The sequence below is a fragment of the Enhydra lutris genome, unplaced genomic scaffold (genome assembly GCF_002288905.1).
Source record: "Enhydra lutris kenyoni isolate GAN:26980312 unplaced genomic scaffold, ASM228890v2 scaffoldscaffold44, whole genome shotgun sequence".
Lineage (NCBI taxonomy): Eukaryota > Metazoa > Chordata > Mammalia > Carnivora > Mustelidae > Enhydra > Enhydra lutris.
The window spans coordinates 7,280,867-7,300,639 of NW_019154128.1; the positions used below are offsets into that span (position 1 = coordinate 7,280,867).

At 46.0% G+C, this 19,773-nt stretch overlaps 1 protein-coding gene across 1 annotated transcript in view; it reads right to left on the reverse strand.

Moving 5' to 3' along the window:
• The window catches only part of LOC111155901 (interleukin 1 receptor type 2), a 33,351-nt gene extending 14,298 nt beyond the window's left edge, over positions 1-19,053 (reverse strand). The window contains exons 1-3 of the mRNA XM_022516367.1: positions 18,986-19,053; positions 3,024-3,151; positions 2,154-2,418 (exon numbers count right to left, since the gene is read on the reverse strand). Coding sequence (XP_022372075.1) covers positions 2,154-2,418; positions 3,024-3,151; positions 18,986-18,999 — 407 coding nt within the window. The 5' untranslated portion in view covers positions 19,000-19,053. The remainder of the gene's footprint in view (positions 1-2,153; positions 2,419-3,023; positions 3,152-18,985) is intronic.
• Between the last annotated feature and the right edge of the window lie 720 nt (positions 19,054-19,773).

Below are 19,773 nucleotides of genomic sequence, written 5' to 3' on the forward strand. Positions count from 1 at the left end.
TCGGGATCGAGCCCCACATCGGGCTCTCTGCTCAGCAGGGAGCCTGCTTCCTCCTCTCTCTCTGCCTGCTTCTCTGTGATCTCCATCTGTCAAATAAATAAATAAAATCTTTAAAAAAAAAAAAAAGAAGAAGAAGATGTGGGGGCACCTGGGTGGCTCAGTGGGTTAAGGCCTCTGCCTTCAGCTCGGGTCGTGGTCTCAGGGTCCTGGGATCGAGCCCCACATTGGGCTCCCTGCTCAGTGGGGAGCCTGCTTCCCTTCCTCTCTCTCTGCCTGCCTCTCTGCCTACTCGTGGTCTCTGTCTGTCAAATAAATAAATAAAATCTTTAAAAAAAAGAAGAAGAAGAAGGTGTGATACACACACATATACACACACACACTGGAATATGATTCAGCCATAAAAAAGAATGATATCTTTCCATTTGCAATGACATGGATGGATTTAGATGGAGTAACTCTAAGTGAAATAAATCAGTCAGAGAAAGACAAAGACTATATGATTTCACTCACAGGTGAAATTTAAGAAAAAATTGTGTTCATCACAAAACAGATGAATAAAATAAAAAAGAGACAAACAAACAAAAAGATTCTTAAATACTGAGAACAAACTGGTGGCTGCCAGAGAGGAGATGGGTGGTGGGATGGGAGAAATAGATGAAGGCGATTAAGAGTATACTTAGCAATGAGCACTGAGAAACATATAGAATTGTTGAATCATTATACTCTGTACCTGAAACTAACATAACATGGCATGTTAATTATATTTCAATTTTTAAAAGAAATTTAAAATAATGAGACAACAAAAATTTTAAAGTGAAAAATGGGCAAAGGACTTGAATAGACATTCGGCCAATAAAAGACACAGAAAGATGCTCAGCACTACTAATTATTAGGGAAATGCAAATCAAAACCATAATAATATGTCACTTCATGCCCAGTAGGATGGCTATTATCCTTCTCCAAGAAAGACCAAGAAAACAGTAAGTGTTGGTGAAAATGTGAAGAAACTGGAACCTGTGTATACTGCTGGTGGGAATGTAAAATAGAGCAGCCACGTGGCAAACGATATGATGGTTCCTCAAAAAATTAAACATAGAATGACCATTGATCCACCAATTCTCTCCTGGGTTTGTATCCAAAAGAAGTAACAGCAGGGACTCAAAGAGATCTTTGCACACCTATGATCAGATCAACATTACTCACAATAGCCAAAAGCAGGTAGACTGTTCCCTGACAGATAAATGGGTAACCAAAACATGGTGTACTTATGCAATGGAATATCATTCAGTCTTAAGAAGGAAGGAAATTCAGATACACACTTCAGTGTGCATGACCCTTGAAGACACTGTGCTCAGTGACATAAGCCAATCACCAAAGCACAAACACCGTCTGACTCCACTCCTCTGAGGTATTTAAAGTACTCAAATTCACAGAGAGAGACAGAAGGTGGGGGCTGCCAGGAGCTGGGGGACGGAGAAGGAGGAGTTCGTGGTTAATGGGCACAGAGCTCCAATGTGGGAAGATGGAGAGTTCTGGAGATGGACGGTGGTGACGTTTACACAACAAAGTGAATTGGAGAGGATAAAGAGGAAGGGGGTCTCCACCCCACATCAGGAGCTCTGAGTTCCTGTCTCAGCTCCACACACACCACCTGGGAGCATGTTATTAGTGAGCTTGGTCCCCTCACACGTACAATAAGCAGTTGGACGAACTCATTCCTCAAGTCTCATCCAGTGTTCTACATCAATTTCTTCTCTCCAGGTGGACGTAGGCATGAACAAAATGGATCAAGTCCCTGTGGAACTAGAATTTACATTCTAATGGGGTAGACAACATTAAATAGGTAAACACATGTGTGTCAGGTGAGGAAAAATACCAGCAGGGGAAAGAGAGGGACTGTCAGGAGTACTGGTTTAGGTAGAGTAGCTAGGGAAGTCTTCTCCAAAGAGGTGAAATTCGAGCAAAGACTTCAATGAAGGGAGAGAAAGAGCCATGAAGGCATCTGGGGAAGGCTCTCAGGTAGGAGGTATTCAGGAACGGTGAGGAGGACAAAAGGTCCTACACACTGGATTTTGAAATCCACATCATCACAGAAGCCCATTCTGGAAGGAGACCCACTCCCTACCCTAGTCCCGGGGGATGTGGGGGTTTACCTGACAGTGCAGATGTAGGTGCCAGAGTCCTCCTGCAATGCTGGCAAGATCCAGAGAGCACCATCCTGGATCCACATTCGTGTCTCTTCTTCCCCTCGGACTGTTGGAGCAGAATCATTCTTACGCCATATTACGTTGACATGGGGGCTGACAGACGTCCACAGCCAGAGCTGCATCTGGGGGCACCTCAGAACCACAGGCTCCCCTTCCACCCTGAAGTCAGTTTTGAAATGCTTGCCAAGAAATTTGCAGTTTTCTGCTGCCACTAAAGGACAGGGAGACCACAGTCAGGCTTTGGATCCAAAAGCTCCTTTGACAGGCACATCTGAAGAAGCTGAGTGCCCCAAACAAGTGGCCTGCACCCTGGGGGTCCCATTAACGCCTCCTGTTATAATGATTTCAAAACTCCCAAAAACAACTCTAGGGCTTCTGTCCATTCCAATTTAAATTTTGTGGGAAAAGTTAAATCTGGTTCATATGGCAACAAAAACCGATTAAAAAGTTTGGTCATATTTTTTCACTTGTTGACTCCTTAACATTAAAAGTAGATCTGGGCTGAGTTCAGATAGAGAAAGAGCTTAGTTGTGACAGGACATGTGGTTAAAATCCAAAAGCATCTTTTATTGAGGCCAAAGGCACCACTTTCTGGGCTCACTCTTTGGCAGAAATGATGGATGCCCATGGCCAGCACCATGAAACAGAGGAGACGGGCAGGAGGAAGGGTCTGTCCCACTTTGCTTTTTGAAAACAACAAACTTCACTAGATAAACAACCACGTTTCCCAAAGAAGCTGCAGGCAGGCCCTCTTCAGCTAGATTAGTAAGATTCGGTAGTAAGATTCAGCTAGATTCAGTACGATTGATTTCTTACCTGTGTGTTCCTCAGGCTGAATGGTGAAGGCTGAAACACTCATTATCAACGTGTACAAGATGACCATCATTTCTGGCAACTTCTGGAGGACACAGGAGATGGAGATCTCAGGTCCAGCACTTGGTAGCCTATAGGAGGAGACAGAGGGGTCACTAGGAGCCAGAGAGAGAACCCCTTGAAGATGGCCCTGGCAGCAGGTTCTGGAGGCTTCCCCTGATGATGGAAATCATTTTGTCTAGAGTTTTTAGCAAGAAAACACAGAAGCTTTGGAATTGCATCTCAGTAACTATATTCACTGAGCATACCTACCATCAAAACCCCAAAGCACTTACAAGGTGTCTTGGAATAGATGTTCCATATCCTAATGTCTCTCTCCTGGAATACGCCTTAGCATTCCCTGCCCTGTGCCAAGATGCTCATTCCTCAGCTATGGCCACTGCTCAGGTTCTCTCCTCCTTCAGGTCCCTACTCAGCATCCCTGGTGGTGAGGTCTTCACTGACCTTCCTGTGTGAGCTGCACCACCCTTCTGCCTCGATGCTCCACATTTTTCTTTCCTACTCCATTCCTCTCTATGGCATTCCTCATCAACCATGTCTCCACCCTCTGGAATGCCAGCTCATGGGCTCAGAGATCCTACTTTATTTTACTCACAGCTACATCCTTAACTTCTATTTGTTAATTGAATGAATGAGCGAATTAATCACTAGCTGCCAAAAGGTCCTCATATTTTACATGTCAAAGAACTATTCTTATTGTCTTTATGGATTAACTCTTACTTTACATACACACTGGCAGACTACATACACCATGAACTCTCTGGTCTCCTGGGGGGGGGAGCCAAATAAGGTCCAAATTGTGAATAACATACACAAGTTCGTGAAGCACTCCTGCCTACATACCTTCCCAAGACCAGAGCACCAGGTGCCTCTTACCTCCCTGCAGTTCTCACATCATATCGTAATTACCTGTCATATTAGCTCATCAATGCCTCAACAATACTGCCAACAATCCTCCTCGACACTGAAATGCATGAAACAATAGCCACGGCGATCGCGCCAATTGTGTAAAATGGTTCTGGCTCACAAGTCCGTGGATCAGATGGGGGTTGGCTGTCTTAGATCAAGCTGGGTTAGGCATGGCTCCAGGCTTTGGGTGGGAGCTAAGTCGGCTCCATGTGTCTCTCATCCTCCCTGGATCTATGACTGCCTGGGAGATAGATGAACCTCTTCTGTGATGGCAAAAACAGAAGCAACATGGACAAGAGCACTCAAAGCCTTGCCCAGAACTAGCTCATTCCCATGTGCCCCACATTCCATTCGCCAAAGCAAGTCACATGGCCAGAATTGCCATCAGTAGGGCAGGGAAATTACCCCCACCTCTAGTAGGAGGAGTTCCAAGTTATGCCAGGAGGGGAAACACGTGGGAGCAACCATGACACCTACTACACCTGTTTGTAATGTGGCTCCGCATGGGTGGGGACAGCCTTGAGTCCCCGGAATAAGCCTGGTCTTATTCATAGCCCTCAAGGCCTACAAGATGCCCAGTCCCAGAAAATGCCAGTGAGTATTTATGATCAGAAACTAGCAAGGACTTGAAGTGATGAGTGAGTCCAGAAAAAAAAAAAAGAAAAGAAAAGAAAATTTCCCTCCCACCACCCCTCCCCCATTTCCTTAAAGTTTAACTTGTTTCCTGTTCCTGGAACAGATATCATTGTGAATGTCTCACAGTAAGCCCACAGGGCCCTTAGGTGGCCAGGGCAGGGTTAGCAGACTGAGGAAGTAGTCCTTGCATGCTAGAAACCCTCGCTCATCAGAAGGCATGTGCTCAGAATTGCAGCCTGAACTCCCCCTCTGGTGATGAGGAGCCAGGATGGGTAGTGAATGACCTGAGATGTTCCCCTTCGCCGGGTGTCTGCCCCAGGGCTGTTTCCTCTAAACTCTTCCTGTTTCTGCATGGTCTTATCCTTCACATGTTTCTGAAACACAAATATTTCCTGTAACTTTAACCACTAACCCCAGCCTCAGGTTAACCAGGCCACTTGATTAGCATAAACGTCACATCAGCATTGACCAAGGTGCTTTGTCCTCTGCACCCATATTAGCTCCTCACGTCCCTAACTGTGCTGGTCCCCGCCAGACTCACTGGTTCTCTAGAAAGGATATGAAAGATGTTGGAATCAAATACACATGTATAACCAATACCACATATCTGAATAAGTGAACAAAGTCAAGGATGGTGACACAGGGACACGTGTAATAGTGACAGCTACTGAGCTGAATACTGAGCATCTATTCTCTCATTTTACCCCCATGATGTGAGTATCATGCCAATTTGATAGATCATATAATAGAAGATATTAAGGAGGTTATGTAGCTGAACTAATATCTTATAACTAGTAAGCAGGAATTAAAGTTTAAACCCAGGACTACTGATTCCAAAGCCCTAACTCTTCAAAAATATAGTTTCTATGACAGATGCTGCTAGTTTCCTCTTCTAATATCAGTCTTTTCCTGCTTCCCCAATTTTAGAATACCTAACTCAACGTGGCACATCACTAGCCCACATAAAGACTACATTTCCCATCCTCCCTTGCAACTAGAAGTGGCCACATGACAGAATGTAGGCCAATAAAACGTAGGTAGAAAAGTAGGCTCCTTCTGGGAAGTTGACTTTAAAGTCTCCTCTAAAGACTTCAAGGTCTCCACTGGTCTGCCTTTCTGCTGGCTCAGTCTGGATGTGATGGGTGAATTGTAGCCATCATGTTGGGCCACAAGGCACAGGCCACTGGCTGGCAGTGCTGGGGCAATAAGACAGGAGCATGAGTCCTTGGTGGCTTGGCTTCGTGGAACAGCTCTCCCACCCTAGAGTTTTGGTTTCTGTTTTTTTTTTTTTATGTTTAGACTTCCTGCCATACACAGCCAAACCTAATCCCAATATGCAAACTTTCAGAAGTTTATGAAAAGGACCCCGGGGAAAGGAGCCCTGCCGGGGCTGTCCCTAGTCCTCTTTCTGATACTCAACAGTTTCAGAGCGCCAATTCAGCTCAAAGGCAGAGGAGCTGAGCAGCCTCCCTTTGGAGGGGAGCACCCCCCCCCCACCCCCGCCAAGACAGGTGCAGGCTTAGCCTTGATTTATGTGCTTTGTAACCAAGTTTAAAATTATTTTTATGCCAGAAAGTCTGGCTGATGTTAGCTGAGGCTTCACAGAGCTACAGAGCAGAAAGTGTCCTAGAGAAATCCCCTCACTTTCTTTCTCAGGTGTTGAAAGCACCTTGGACATTAATCCTCTTCTCAAAATCACACGTGTGGTCAGAGTGAAATGTAGAGATGTTTCAACAAAGGTCCTGTTCCAGTGGAACAAAATCCTAAACTGCTGTCCTCCTCAAGCAACAGCTGGCCATTCTCCATCACCCCCCTTAGCCCCCTTCCAACCCAACCCTGGGGGACCCCTTCACTCAAGGGAATTGTATTGGTTTCCCTATGAGGACTCGGGCAAAACAGCCACTTTACTGTGACCTCTTCAGGAAGTGGCTTCAGGTAATTAAACCGCAAACACGGAGTAGTGATCATTTTCAAAAATCAAAACCTCAGGGGAAGGCTGGAACCAAAATTGCCATAGTGTGGGAAAGAGTTAGTCTTTGGCAGGCCCAAAGGAAAAAGAATTTGTTCTGCAGAGGTTTGCAGCAAAACATTCCTCTCCTGACCTACTTTCTTTCAATGTGTCTTTAAATTACAGACAATTTGATATTTCAGCTTGAATCTGAGTTGACCTTTTTACTGGAAGAAAGAAATTTTAAAGGCAGCTGTTTCCAAGAATTTGAGTGACTTTTTTTTTTTTTTTTTTTTTTTTTTTTGGTCACACAACCATGTTTCACTATACCCTGTTTGAAAAAGGAGGAATGAGATGAAAAGCTGGTCTGCGCATAAGGAAATCTCCGACACTGTGTGAAGAGTGAAGGGAGGGAGAAAGAACACAACTCCCCAGGCTCAGCCTCCTGATCACAGTCTGCTTCACTTTCTCATTTAATTCTGAAAAGTTCCAACAGACCAAAAAGGTGAGAGAACGGTATAACACCCGTATGTATTCTACCTAGATTCACCAATTATTAACATTTGGCTTTATTCTATTTCTCTCTGTCTCACTGTCTCTCTGTCTCTCTGTCTCTCTCTCTCTCTCTCTCTCTCACACACACACACACACCCATATATATTATATACACATATACCTATTTTCCCCCTGAACATGGGAAAGTGGCAGACATTCTCACACTTCACCCCTAAAGACTTTAGAGTGCATGGAGAATACATTTTTAGCAGACTGAGGACAAATTGGTAAGTAAATAATAGAATGATAGCTCCAGAGATAAATTTTCAGGCCTTTAAAGTGATGCAACATCTTACTCCATAATATATTTTAATGTATCTCTTGATTCACTGAGCTTTAACTTCTCTTTATTTCTGTCTTCACCTTGTTACCGGAAGTTTGTAGGCAACTGCCCATCTCGGAGTCAGGAGGTACAGTCATCCAAATAAAGCAAAACAAAGGTGACAGATCTTGAATATTAATGAGGTCAAATAGTTTATCAGGCCTGACGCATACTATTTGTCACCTCCAGTTTGTAAAATAAATCCCTAAAAACTGACACATGTTGGGGCAGGCGTGTGCTTTAAAACCTTTTGACACCCATGGGAAAATAAATATTTGCACTAAAGTGAAGCTTGGGAAATTTTTTAAAATTCAAAGCAGAGACAAAGTAGGTATTTTGAACTCAGTCTCTGGAAAGCACAGAACATGAAGAGTTTGGGGAATAAGGAAATACAAATAAATGTAAATAAATAAATAACAAGGTCCTATATTTCTCTGAAACTAGAAGCAGGTTTGAGACAGCTTTTTTTTTTTTTTTTTTTTTTTTTTTAATATACTGGCTCAAAGCAGAACCCTGGATGGGTTGTCCACAGCTTATTGCTGTTTCTACCGAAAAGAGAGAAGCTGGTTTCCCCACCACACACACACACACACACACACACACAGAGCCCAGAACTGAGGGAATTCAGTGCAGCCTGGTGAGACTGTTTCTGGTCTGAATGGCTGTGTCAGGATAAGAGCACCTCAGTGTCCTTGATCCTAGTGGGGCCTGGGGAGACAGAATTGTTTTCTGGGAGCCATGGCACAGGAAGACCCATCTTTGGGCCATGATGGGCTGAATCTCAAGGGAAAATTTAGAGAAACTCAGACTTGGCTCCACTAATGGCTGCAGGCTCTCTATTTTTTACTTTCTCCCAACAAGTGTCCCTTCTCTCTAAAAGCACTCTTTCCCTGTCAAACCTTTTGGACTTGGCCAACTTCTGCCCCCAAGAACCATTGACTGAGAGATTCAGTAAATCAACCCAATTCATCTCCCCACTCTTTCAAATCCTCTGTTCACACTTTGCATTCCCAGTAAGGCTGAATCATTCAGAAACCCTGCAGACTGGACCATCAGCCACAGATACTTTCTTCACCTTCTTCCTGCATCAGGCCCTCTCACAGGCTAGCCCCCCACAAGACCACTCCTCTAGCTCAGAATGATTGCCATCCTCCTGAAAAATGACTGATGCAGAAGCTCCATCCATGAGGCGCTCAGTATGAATCCACCAGGCTTCAAGTTCTCCCAGCCTGGTATCTGCATAAGAGGAATTTTCCGCTCTAAGAAATTCCAGAGGGCAACACTCATGAGCCTGGAAGAGTGCATCATCCCCATTATAAACATGAAGCAATGGAAATAGACTCAGATACATTTAGTAACTTAGCCAAGGCCACAAAGCTAATGCAATGTTAAAGTGGAATGCAAACCTGAGTCAACACAGTCTTCAGCCTTGGTATTCCTCCCCTGCTCTGTAGAAGCACCAGAACCCAAAACTAGAGGGGGCACCATGAGCCATTAAGCTTACCCTAACAGTCTTCCCAAACCTGGCATCCTCCACAGATGGCCAAGTTTGCCCCTCATTAGATGGGCACTTCCAGTCTTGGGAAGTACACATGATCAGAATCTTCTGTCATTTCAGAATGCAAATCTGCCTTCTCCTAAGCTCCACTCCTTGGTCAGATGCCACCCCAGGAGGCAGCTCAGAAGTCTAGCTGTATCTTGCAGCGGTCCTGAGAGTGAGGAAGTCTATATAGGAGAGCACATCAACTCGAGAGTCTGAAAGAACCTTGTAGGCTAGCTGGATGGTTCGGTTCCAGGGGGTAGATCACATTGCCTCTGAGAGGCTTAGTCTGTTCATCTGTAAAATGGCTGCAGCCTGGCGTGTAGCAGAGGGGGGCAGATGGTGTGTGATGTGTACAGAGCACTGGCAAAGAGAAATCACCCAACGAGTGGTGGCTCTCATCAGCATTTTACAGAAGCAGACCCCAAAACTCAGGAGGTGACTAACTTTCTCAGGGTCCTGCAACTGACAGAACTAAGGGAGAAGTCAGAGATGCCACCGTCTGTGTTCTTACTAAGCCTGCTGAAGGTCCATCCCACAGCCTGAGAACTTTCAGTACTGTAGGTAATAACTTACCTAGCACCAGTTGCTACTAAGAAAGGTGTTCAGCTTTACCTAGTGGAATCAGAAGCCTGACGCCTAAAATCCGTATCATAGAAGGGCGCTTAACACGGAAACACACAATCACACACACACACACACACACACACACACACACACACACACGCACAATCAATGCCCAGTGTGTGGCATTCCCATGCTGTCATTCAGACTGACATCTTAGTGATAGAGCCTCTAAGCACACACAGCAAGAGACTGAAGCTGGATTCACTCTACCATTAACTGGCTGTGTGAGCTTAGGCAAGTCACTAACTGATTTACCCCATCTGGGAAACAGTTTCTTCATCTAAAATAAATACAAGAGCTGAGCTGCTGAGAACTCTGGCAACCCTCCCAGCCACTGAAGTCCTGAAAGTTCCAAATCAGGTTGAATTTGCACTTAAGCTTCAGCCCTGGACACAGGTTCTGTTTCAAAGGCACCAAATCCGGGGCTTTAATCAGATAACCACCAAATCTCATCAACTCACTTGTGGGACTCCCAAAGCCAGCAAAGAGCTGAGGCACAGCTCGAGACTTCTGACTTCTCCTGGGAATAGCAGTTTTAGGTCTTTTGGGCTACCCGCTGGGTAACGTTAGCTCTGTGCTGATAGGGGACAGGTACCACACATTGTAAGCTAAAGGTGGCTTTCAACCTCTTATAATCTGAGTGTATGTAGTGAACACCTCAGATATTTAAATTATCAGTCATCCAGAAAACTTGTCCATCTGAAATATAACATGGACAGAGAAAACAAGGACAGAAAGACCCGAACAGGTGAAGAGAGCCCATAAGATCCTGGCACGAAGGCACGGATATTTTACTCCTAGAAGTGGCTTAGCAGCTCTCTTGCAACAACTCGTTCTCCGTGTCTACGAGTGTTGTTGCTTCTCAGGGTGACAATTATACTTTCTAAGGATGGCCACAACAGTACCTCCCATCTTACGCAGTCCTCTGCAACGTGATGGTGCCACTCTGCCAGCAAAATGTGGAGCCCAACTTACCAACCCTGAATATGGGCCAGCCTGTGACTGGCGTCTAACCAAAAGAATGATGCTGGGTGAGAGCTTCTAGCTGGGGTCTTTTGGATGCTTGCTCTGGGGAAAGCCAGACACCATGTAAGCTGTCCAACCACCCCGAGACCACCTCACAGAGGAGGTCACCTATAGGGGGCCGAGTTCACAGTTCCAGCTATGTCTGGCCTCCCAGGAATCCCCTCAAAGACTCCAGCCCTGTAGGTAAAGCCATCTTAGACTCCCAGAAGAGTCAATTCACTAGCCAAGTAAGTACTACTGCTTGAACTCAATCAAACCACATGGAACAGAAGAAATCACCTAGCAGAGCCCCTCTCAAATTCATGACCTACAAAAATATGTGAGTTATAATAACATGTGTGTTGTAAGCTGCTAAATTTGGGGGCATTTTGTTACACAGCAGTATGCAACCAGAATGCTTGATCAAAAGCAGATTAGAGGTAGCAAATTAGAAAGGGACTGGGCTGGTGGACCAGAGAACATAGAGCAGGGAGAGGCAGCTGATGGCCTAATAACACAGGAGACAGAAAGACATTCAGATAGATGCAGGGGGGAAAAAGAAAGAAAAACATTAAGACAGTGCAAGAATCAAAGTTATGGCAATCAGGAGCCATTAAGAGCAGACACCAGTGGTCCCCTCCACCTCCCTATGCCCGATGGGGGCATCAGGGTGTTATAGCACAAAACAGTTGATGTTCATGGTGATTTCCGTGAATCATGAAGAACAGTTTAAATTTTGTTCAGAATCCAGAACTCTTAGCATCTCCAATTCTTCTGCCACTATGCCCCAAAGAAAAGGGAAGACCAAAGTCCTCCTCAGAAAGGAGGGAAGGAAGTGCATGTGACATATTCCTTCCTGGTAGGAAGGGGAAGTAGAAGAAAAGGCTTTGGGGTGGGGGGCAGGGTGTTCAGGGTAAAAGGAAGGAAACCACAAGAGGAGGTAAGCATATTGGCCCGCTCCTGACTCTGAGTTCAAAACCCGAGGGCAAAGAGACAGAAGGCCTGCTAGCCTGAGTTTCTCACTGATAGGGAAGAAACCCAGATACTTCTCTGTGCTTCAAGTGGGGAATGGGAGGTAAACTGAGATCTGGGCTAATTTGGGGCTGCTGTGATAAAGGACAAGGTGACCTGGAGCTGGATATTCAGTCCATAAGGAGCAGTGTGGCCAAAGATGGAAACATGTCTCCACCAGCTGGTAAATATCACTTAACCAAGCCCTGAGCTCTCTGTCCTCTGCTACCATGCCTTTCCTGGGGCTCCTTGGAGATCTTTGCAGTCTAGTAACAGATCCTATAGCGTCTGTTCTGACTGGTTGGTGCTCATCCCCTGCTGGTTGTCAAATATTTTGAGTATCACCTGCACAAGTGACCAGTCAAAGCCAGATGAGAAACATGGCCTGGCGAAGACACAGAGAGCCTGTGGAGCCATTGAGGGGCACAGTGGGCCCAAGTTGGCCATTGTGGCAGCTCTGACCCAGCTGCAAGATCAGACTGTGGGTTTTCCCAGCTACAGACCTCAGCAGTAGATTTGGCAGGACACCCCATGACCAGCCAGGTCCAGGGACATCTCCACGGAAACCAGTGAAGGCCCCAGGTGATCAGGTGTGGACTGCCACCCTGGGGCATGGCTTCCATACTCTCAGGCTCCTTCCTGGCTAGAAGAAAGCAATGAGGTGAGAAACTGAAAGCCTGAGCATTTACCCCCAAAGAGACTGAATAAATCTAAGAGAAGCAGATGTGAGCCAGCAAGATGGAGAAGACATGGTACTAAAGGGACCTCAATCACCAAATGAAATGCTTGTTAGAAAAGTTAGAAAAGAAAGGTACATTTTTTGGCATCAGTTTGCAGTGAATATAAATTTTCACCACGCTACATATATTTTAGAAATATTCTCTTCCAGGGATGCCTGGGTGGCTCAGTCAGTTAAGCATCTGCCTTTGGCTCAGGTCATGATCTCAGGGACCTGGGATCAAGTCTCACATCTGGCTCCCTGCTTGCTCAGCAGGGAGTCTGCTCTGCCTGCTGCTTTTTTTTAAGAAAGAAAAAGAAATATTTCCTTCCAAAATTAAGTTGTCAAAAAAAGGGGGGATTTTCTGTTTATGCTTTGAAAGACCATCTTCCATCCCTGGAAAATGTGCCCACCCAGAATGACTAGTCCTCTGAGAGTCACAGAAGGTGGCAGCCTTCCCCAGCCCTGTGTTCAGCATGTCCATACAAGCAGATAAAAGTCAAGCAAAAACAAACAATTGAAAACCCAAGTGATTTTTATCTATATTGTGTGGGGGAAATCCCTTGCCACAAGAAAGCTCACTATTTAGCTGAAGACAGCCCAGACTGACTGGGTTTTCCGCAGACCCAAAAAGTCCCCAGAAGCCCTTCGCCCTCCTCTGTCTAGGAGTGAGTGTTCCATTCACACACATAGCCCCTCTTGCTACTCTCAGCGTTGGGATGTCCCACCATCTTGTCCCAGAGCCAGGAAGAGATCTGTGAGGCTGAACAGCCTGAGATCCTGTTTTCTCTCCCGCCACTCCCACCCAACTAAGCAACATGCCATGGTAGACAGACTCACGCTCACCAACGTCTGGTACTTTTCTACTTTGGGGTACACACAGGATGCCATGTCTCAGGGATAGCCGCAGGACAGGTTACAGCCATGAAAAGTAAGTGGGAAGGGCATGGGTCACTTGCAAGCCTATGCATTTCATTTCTGGTGCCCTACCCTCCAGCCCCCTTTTCTCGAGCCCTCGTTTATTGATGGTGGCCACATAGGATGATCAGGTCAACCTGATAGGAGGATGAGGTCTACTTCCACCCATGCATCCACTCCAGTGTGTCTCCATGTCTGTTTCTCCTTCTGCTAAGGAGGAGAACACCTATTTCCCACCCCAGCACCCATGTCCAAACAATCCAACAGACGGTCTCCATGAGGTTATCTATATCTTGGACTGATATGCACCACAATCGAAGAGAAGAAATAAGACATCGTACTCGTTTTCTGTTGCTTTGTAGAAATCCCACAAACTCAGTGACTTAAAATAACACCCCTTCATTAGTCATACTGTCATGGGTCAGATGTCTGGTCTCATCTTGGATGAAGTCTCTGCTGAGGGTGTAAGAGACTATCAAATCCCAAGCTTCTGTTCCATGTGTTTGCTGCTAGAAGTCAGTTCCTTGTGATTGTATAAACTGAGGTACCCACTTTCTTGCTGGCTGTCAGCCGAGGCCACGGTCAGCAGCTGGAAGCTATCCACCATTTCCTGACCTATGGCCATTTCCACAAGACAGTTTGTTTTTTCAAGACCAATAGAGCAACATCAGATGTTGCTTCAACTCTCGCTGACCTCTTGACTCTAATCTCTAGAACTTTTTTTATTTTATTTTTTTTTTAAGAGCCCACCTAGTGGGGCACCTGGGTGGCTCAGTGGGTTAAAGCCTCTGCCTTCAGCTCAGGTCATGATCCCAGGGTCCTGGGATCGAGCCCCACATCAGGCTCTCTGCTGAGCAGGGAGCCTGCTTCCCTTCCTCTCTCTCTACCTGCCTCTCTGCCTACTTGTGATCTCTGTCTATCAAATAAATAAAATTAAAAAAAAAAAGAGCCCACCTAGTTGTTTCAGGCATGCTCAGGGAAATTCCTTTTGATTAACTTCAAGTCATCACATCAGGGTCTTAAATTACACCTGCAAAATTCCTTTACCTTGGTGGCAGAAGGTAAATGTAATCATGAGGGTGATATCCCCTCACATTCATATATTCCATCCTCATTCAGGGGAGGGGGAATTACACAAGGGCATGGATCAGTGGGGGCTCATCTTAGAATTCTGTCTACGGCAGACATTTAAAAAACCATTCTGATTAATATTAGCTCTAGAAAATCCAGGACCCATCCAACGCTGTACATTCACTTCTTCCTTGCTCCCAAGTAAGAAAACCTTGGTTCAAATATTCTGAAGCTTTGCTACTTAAAGTGTGGTCCATGGACTAGCAGCATCATTTGTGAAGAAATGCAAAATCTCAGGCTCCAACTCAGACTTAGGCATTGGGATTACAGGCATATCAACAGGATTTCTAGACAATGGAGAAGCACTCGTCTTTAAACTGCCTTATTCTTGGGGCGCCTGGGTGGCTCAGTGTGTTGAAGCCTCTGCCTTCGGCTCAGGTCATGATCCCAGGGTCCTGGGATCAAGCCCCACATTGGGTTTTCTGCTCAGCGGGGAACCTGCTTCCTCTTCTCTCTCTGCCTGCCTCTCGGCCTACTTGTGATCTCTGTCTGTCAAATAAATAAATAAAATCTTAAAAAATAATAATAATAAAAAATAAACTGCCTTATTCTTAAGTAGAGTAGGCAGATGCTGACAGGGAATGAGAGCAGAGATTATAGTAAACCCCTATGTCCTGATCACCGCAGCTCTTCAGAGGGGTTTCTGAAATTTTGCTGTCAGAATCGTATGATCTGATGATGATGATATTGAAGATGCTAGCTAACATTTACTGAACACCAATAAATGCAGGCAGTAGGCAAAGTTTTCCGTTATTTTCCCCAACATTAAGTGAACTACTATTATTATTTTCATTTTAGAGATGAAGACATTGGGGCTTACAGGAGTTAAATAACTCCTCTAAGGAAATATAAATAAAAGGAGGGGCAGGTTTTGCTCCTGATCCCTTTCACTCTGGGGGTATGTGATCATATTGTCAAAGCCAGTCCGCAAATCACAAACTGGGATCTGGGCCAGTTCAGCTTATGAGTATGCATTATTCAGCTGGAATGTTGATGTTAGTCTTCGCTGAATGTATTTCCCAAGAGACAAACTCATTCCAGTTGGCCACTGGCCTTATCACTTATAGCCTCACATATTTGATTTACTGCATGGCCCCCCAATACACTCAAGTTTGAAATCCCCAATGAAGCCCACATATTCTTAAATGTCCCCTTGATGTTTCATGAAAACTTTGGGTGGTATGAATACTTTCCAGAAATCCTTAACCATAGCAAAGAACCTCTGCTCCCTACCCCATCCCTGTCATCCGATGAGTGAAACTAACATCCAAAAGCTAAGTTATATGACTAAGTTGCATGGCAAGATAACTAGTCTTAAGCTGGACTCATTGGGCCCACAGTCAAATGCCACAATCATTCACCTCCTTCTGTTTAGGAAATTATCTTTGCTTATTATGAAACAGAGGTTCTTAACCAACGTGTGTTTCAGAAATGTCGGTAGGGAGTTTAATACAGATTTTCAGACTTCTCTCGTGTGCACACTACTGGTGAGTAAAATGCCCATTTATCTGAAATTTATCAGATAAATTACCAATTCAGAACACAGGGTTTGAAGGAAGAGAGGAGGAGTCCCTGAAGAATTAATAAAAAGTGGGACAGTAAAGAGTGTAAGAGGTGGAATAGTGCAGGGGATCTCGGCCTTGGGTATACATCAGAACTGCCTGGAAGGTTTTCAACACTACTAATGCCCAGGTCCCAGCCCCCAACATGAATGATGTAATTGGTCCCAGGTAAAGGGATTTTTTAAGAGCTCCCCAGGTGATGGTAACACTCAGCCAGGGCTAAGAACCATCGGAGCAGGAACTCTGAGATGCCAGAGGACCAACAACTCCATCACTGTTTCTTTTGTGGCCCCCCTGGTTCTGGCCCATCGGCCGGCCACAGAAGCTTCCATATTCCCTTCATCTCTTGGCTGCTCTTTGCAACCCTCTTCCCTCCTATGTTAGGCAATGTCCCTTCGTGAGTGGAGAACAAAACCGTTAGGAGCCTGAGGTCAGGTTCCAGACACTGAGATACTTATCATTCCCTCTGCACCTGTTTGTCCATCTGTTAAATAGAGCTCTCCTATTTAAGACCTCCAGCCTCTAGCATTCATGTCAAACCCAGCAGGTCTCTGTGACTTCTGTTTTGAAAATGGCCTCAAACATTTCTTGTCCTGAAACAACTCAGTGTGCTACTGGATCTAAAGCCTCTTATTATCACCTAAGGAAGTGGTTCTCAAAGTGTGGTCTGCAGACCAGCAGCAGCAGAATCAGCATCACCTGGGAACTTCTACCTCAGACACCCTGCACATAAGACTGGATCACAATCTGAGTGGATCCAGCAGTCTGTGCTTACTAAGCCTCAGGGGTGCTAGTTCACCCTCAAGTTTGAAACGCACTGGCCAAAATCACCATCATGACCATGTGCCCTCGTCCGGACAGCTGGTGATGTTCACAGAAAAAGACAACTCAAACCCGTATGACTCAGGCTTTGTCCGTTGCGTTTTCATGTGACACTGACTTCTGCTAGCCCAGGGGAGGCGAGGAGGGACGGAGTCTAAGGGTCTTGATCACACAGGGGTTTGCTGTGTAACAGCTGGGGGATGAGGTCCGGTGGGAGCCAGAAGGTTGAGGGGACACCTGCTGGTAGGGCTTGGCAGGTGCTCCCAGGCAGCTGGGAACCAATGGGGCAGAGACTGTCCTCCCAGTGCCTCTGACACTATCCAAGTTTCCTGCTGGCCTTTTAGGGTAACCAGAGGCTAAAACATGGAAAATGCAATGGAACTGAACAAAACTAATGAGATGTGAGAGAAGGTGCTCTTCCTGTTGTGCGTGTGGGAATATCGCACTGAGCCGGTGGGAAGGAACCCACTGCCCTCTTGGGATGGCAAAGCTCAGAGAGAAGAGCCAGGGCAAGACTGAGCTTGGTGGGGTGGGGTGAACTGCAGAGAGGGAAGCTGGCCGCATCCCTCTGCCGACCCCGAGCAGCTAGGGGAACCCTGCAAGGTCAAGTCACTAAACTAATTACAGAAGAGGAAACCCAGACAGATGCCAGCCTTGACCTGGATCACAGCACTTCAGTGGCAAAGCTGGGGGCCACAACGTAGGTGACTCCTGAGGGAGCTGGGGTTCCACGAGGAGCAAAGGACTTCCAAGGGGAGGGATTCAAGAGAGAGTGCGCCAAAGAGTGAGAGCCAATGTTTCAGCCGCACCCACAGAGTGAGCCGGGCTACTTGAAGTGCTTTACATGATTCATACTCATTTACTTTTCCCACGACCCTATGATCCTCCCCATCGAGTTCACTATTTACAGATGGGGACACTGAGGCACTGAGGGGTTAAAAATAAATTGTGCAATTTACTTAATAATAACTGAGGATAAAAAGCAACTTTATTTTAAAAAATTGTACCCAGTGTTATTATTTCACAATAATGAAGCAGAGGATAAAGGTAAGCTTAATGCTGCCTGGCTATCAATTACTGGCCAGCTGCTGGCCACCAGGTAGATGACCTCTATTCAAAGGGTACCCCTCATTCACTACAGCATAGAGTTTTTTAAAGACAGCTATGATATGGACACACATGTGACATATAGCTAGGAAGAGGGAAAGTCTCTTGAGAACTTGAACGCAGACCTTTTAGCCCCACGGCTTAACATTTTCCCACCACGATCTGCTCACTACTCCTCTGAGACAACCCGGAACACTGGCCCTCAGCCAGCTCTGACAGCACGAGTGTTAGAAAAATTACACCTACTTTTAAAAAGAAAACATGCCATGCTAGAAAACCCCCTGACCTTCCGAAGAAGCAACCCTCTAAATTCAGTATAAGCCTCACAGGCACAGGCTCTCCCGAGGTGACTGTCTACAGCTAAGAGTCTCCTTTAATTGGATCCCACAGCATTTTTACCTGTCACTGTGAATCACAGAAGATCCTCAGAAATCCTCTGATCCAGCCCATTTTTGACAGAGACACTAAAGCCTAAGAAGGTCAGGGTCACCTTCCAACATGCGAAGGTCGCAGAGATGAGGAATAGCACCCAGAGAAGGCACCCAAGGTCCAGAGACACCAGGAAAGCCACCCCTGAAATGGAACCCAAGTGTCCTGACTGCCCAGATTTCTCTCCCTCTCTCTCTCTCCCCCATTGTCATTCCTCTCTCTCATTCCCTCTCTCATTCCATTTCTCGCTCTCATTTCCTCTCTCTATTCCCCTCATTCCATCTCTCTCTTTCTCTCTCTCATTCTCTCTGTCCCCCATTCTCTCATTCCCTCTTTCTCTCATTCCATCTCTCATTCTCTCTCATTCTCTCTCCCTCTCTCTCCCCCCTCATTCTGTCATTCCTCTCTCATTCCCTCTCTCTCTCTCTCTCTCATTCCCTCATTCCATCTCTTTCTCATGCCATCTCTAGTTCTCTCCCTCTCATTCTCTCTCCCCCTCATTCTTTCATTACCTCTTTCTCTCATTCCCTCTGTCTCACTCATTCTCTTTCCTCATTCCATCTCTCTTTCTCCTCACAGTCTCTCTCCCTCTCTCTTCCCCCTCATTCTGGCACTCCCTCTCTCTCATCCTCTCTCTCTCTCTCTCTCTCTCAAAAGCCTCTTACCTGCAGCCCTGCATTCTTTGACCTTGTTGCTTCTCGCCTGGGGAAGGCTGCCAGGCCCGACTTTTACCTTCAGTGGAAACTGGGCAGTCCAGGCCAGGATTTATATCCCCATACTCCAGGGATTTCCTAATAGGGCTTGTGTCACTCTCTCTGATTGAATGGCTATGGACACACCTTTTCCCTCTTCACAAGGGAGCACCCTCTCAGCGACGGCACTGGGTGCGTGATCATTCAGATGGGGAAGTGGCCAAGGACACTGTGCGCAAGTTTCCCTATTTTTTTGTGACTCGCTAAAACTTGCGTACTTCCAGCTGAGAGGCAGTTTTGAAGTGATGTCTATTCTGCTGGCCGTGGCCCCATCAAAGAGAAAAGGAGGTCTTCGGGTCTTCAGCCAGTGGGCTGGTAGGTGTTTTCCCCCACAGAACATCTCTTCTGGGATAGAAGGGAAGTTAAGCTTTGAGTCCCCTGGTTCCCAGTCTTATATGATGTTTAATTGTCATGCGAAGGAAGAGGGTGACTTTCCAAGTCTTTATTACCACTTGTGGAATTTGCCTAACTGAATAGCTTATCCTCTTAGAAATGGAACTTTGGTCCTAAGTCATGTCTGTACAAAACAAATGTCTCCTAACTCCCCCTGCAGGAGCTTGCCCAGGGCCCACTGAGACCCCATGCAAGGCCTCAGATGCACAGAGCCCACAGCAGCCCTCCCCCTGCCGGGTTCACTGCCCCTGTGTCTGCCTGGGTGGCTTGCACCACCCCCCAGGGCCAGTGCCCTCCCTGAGATGAAC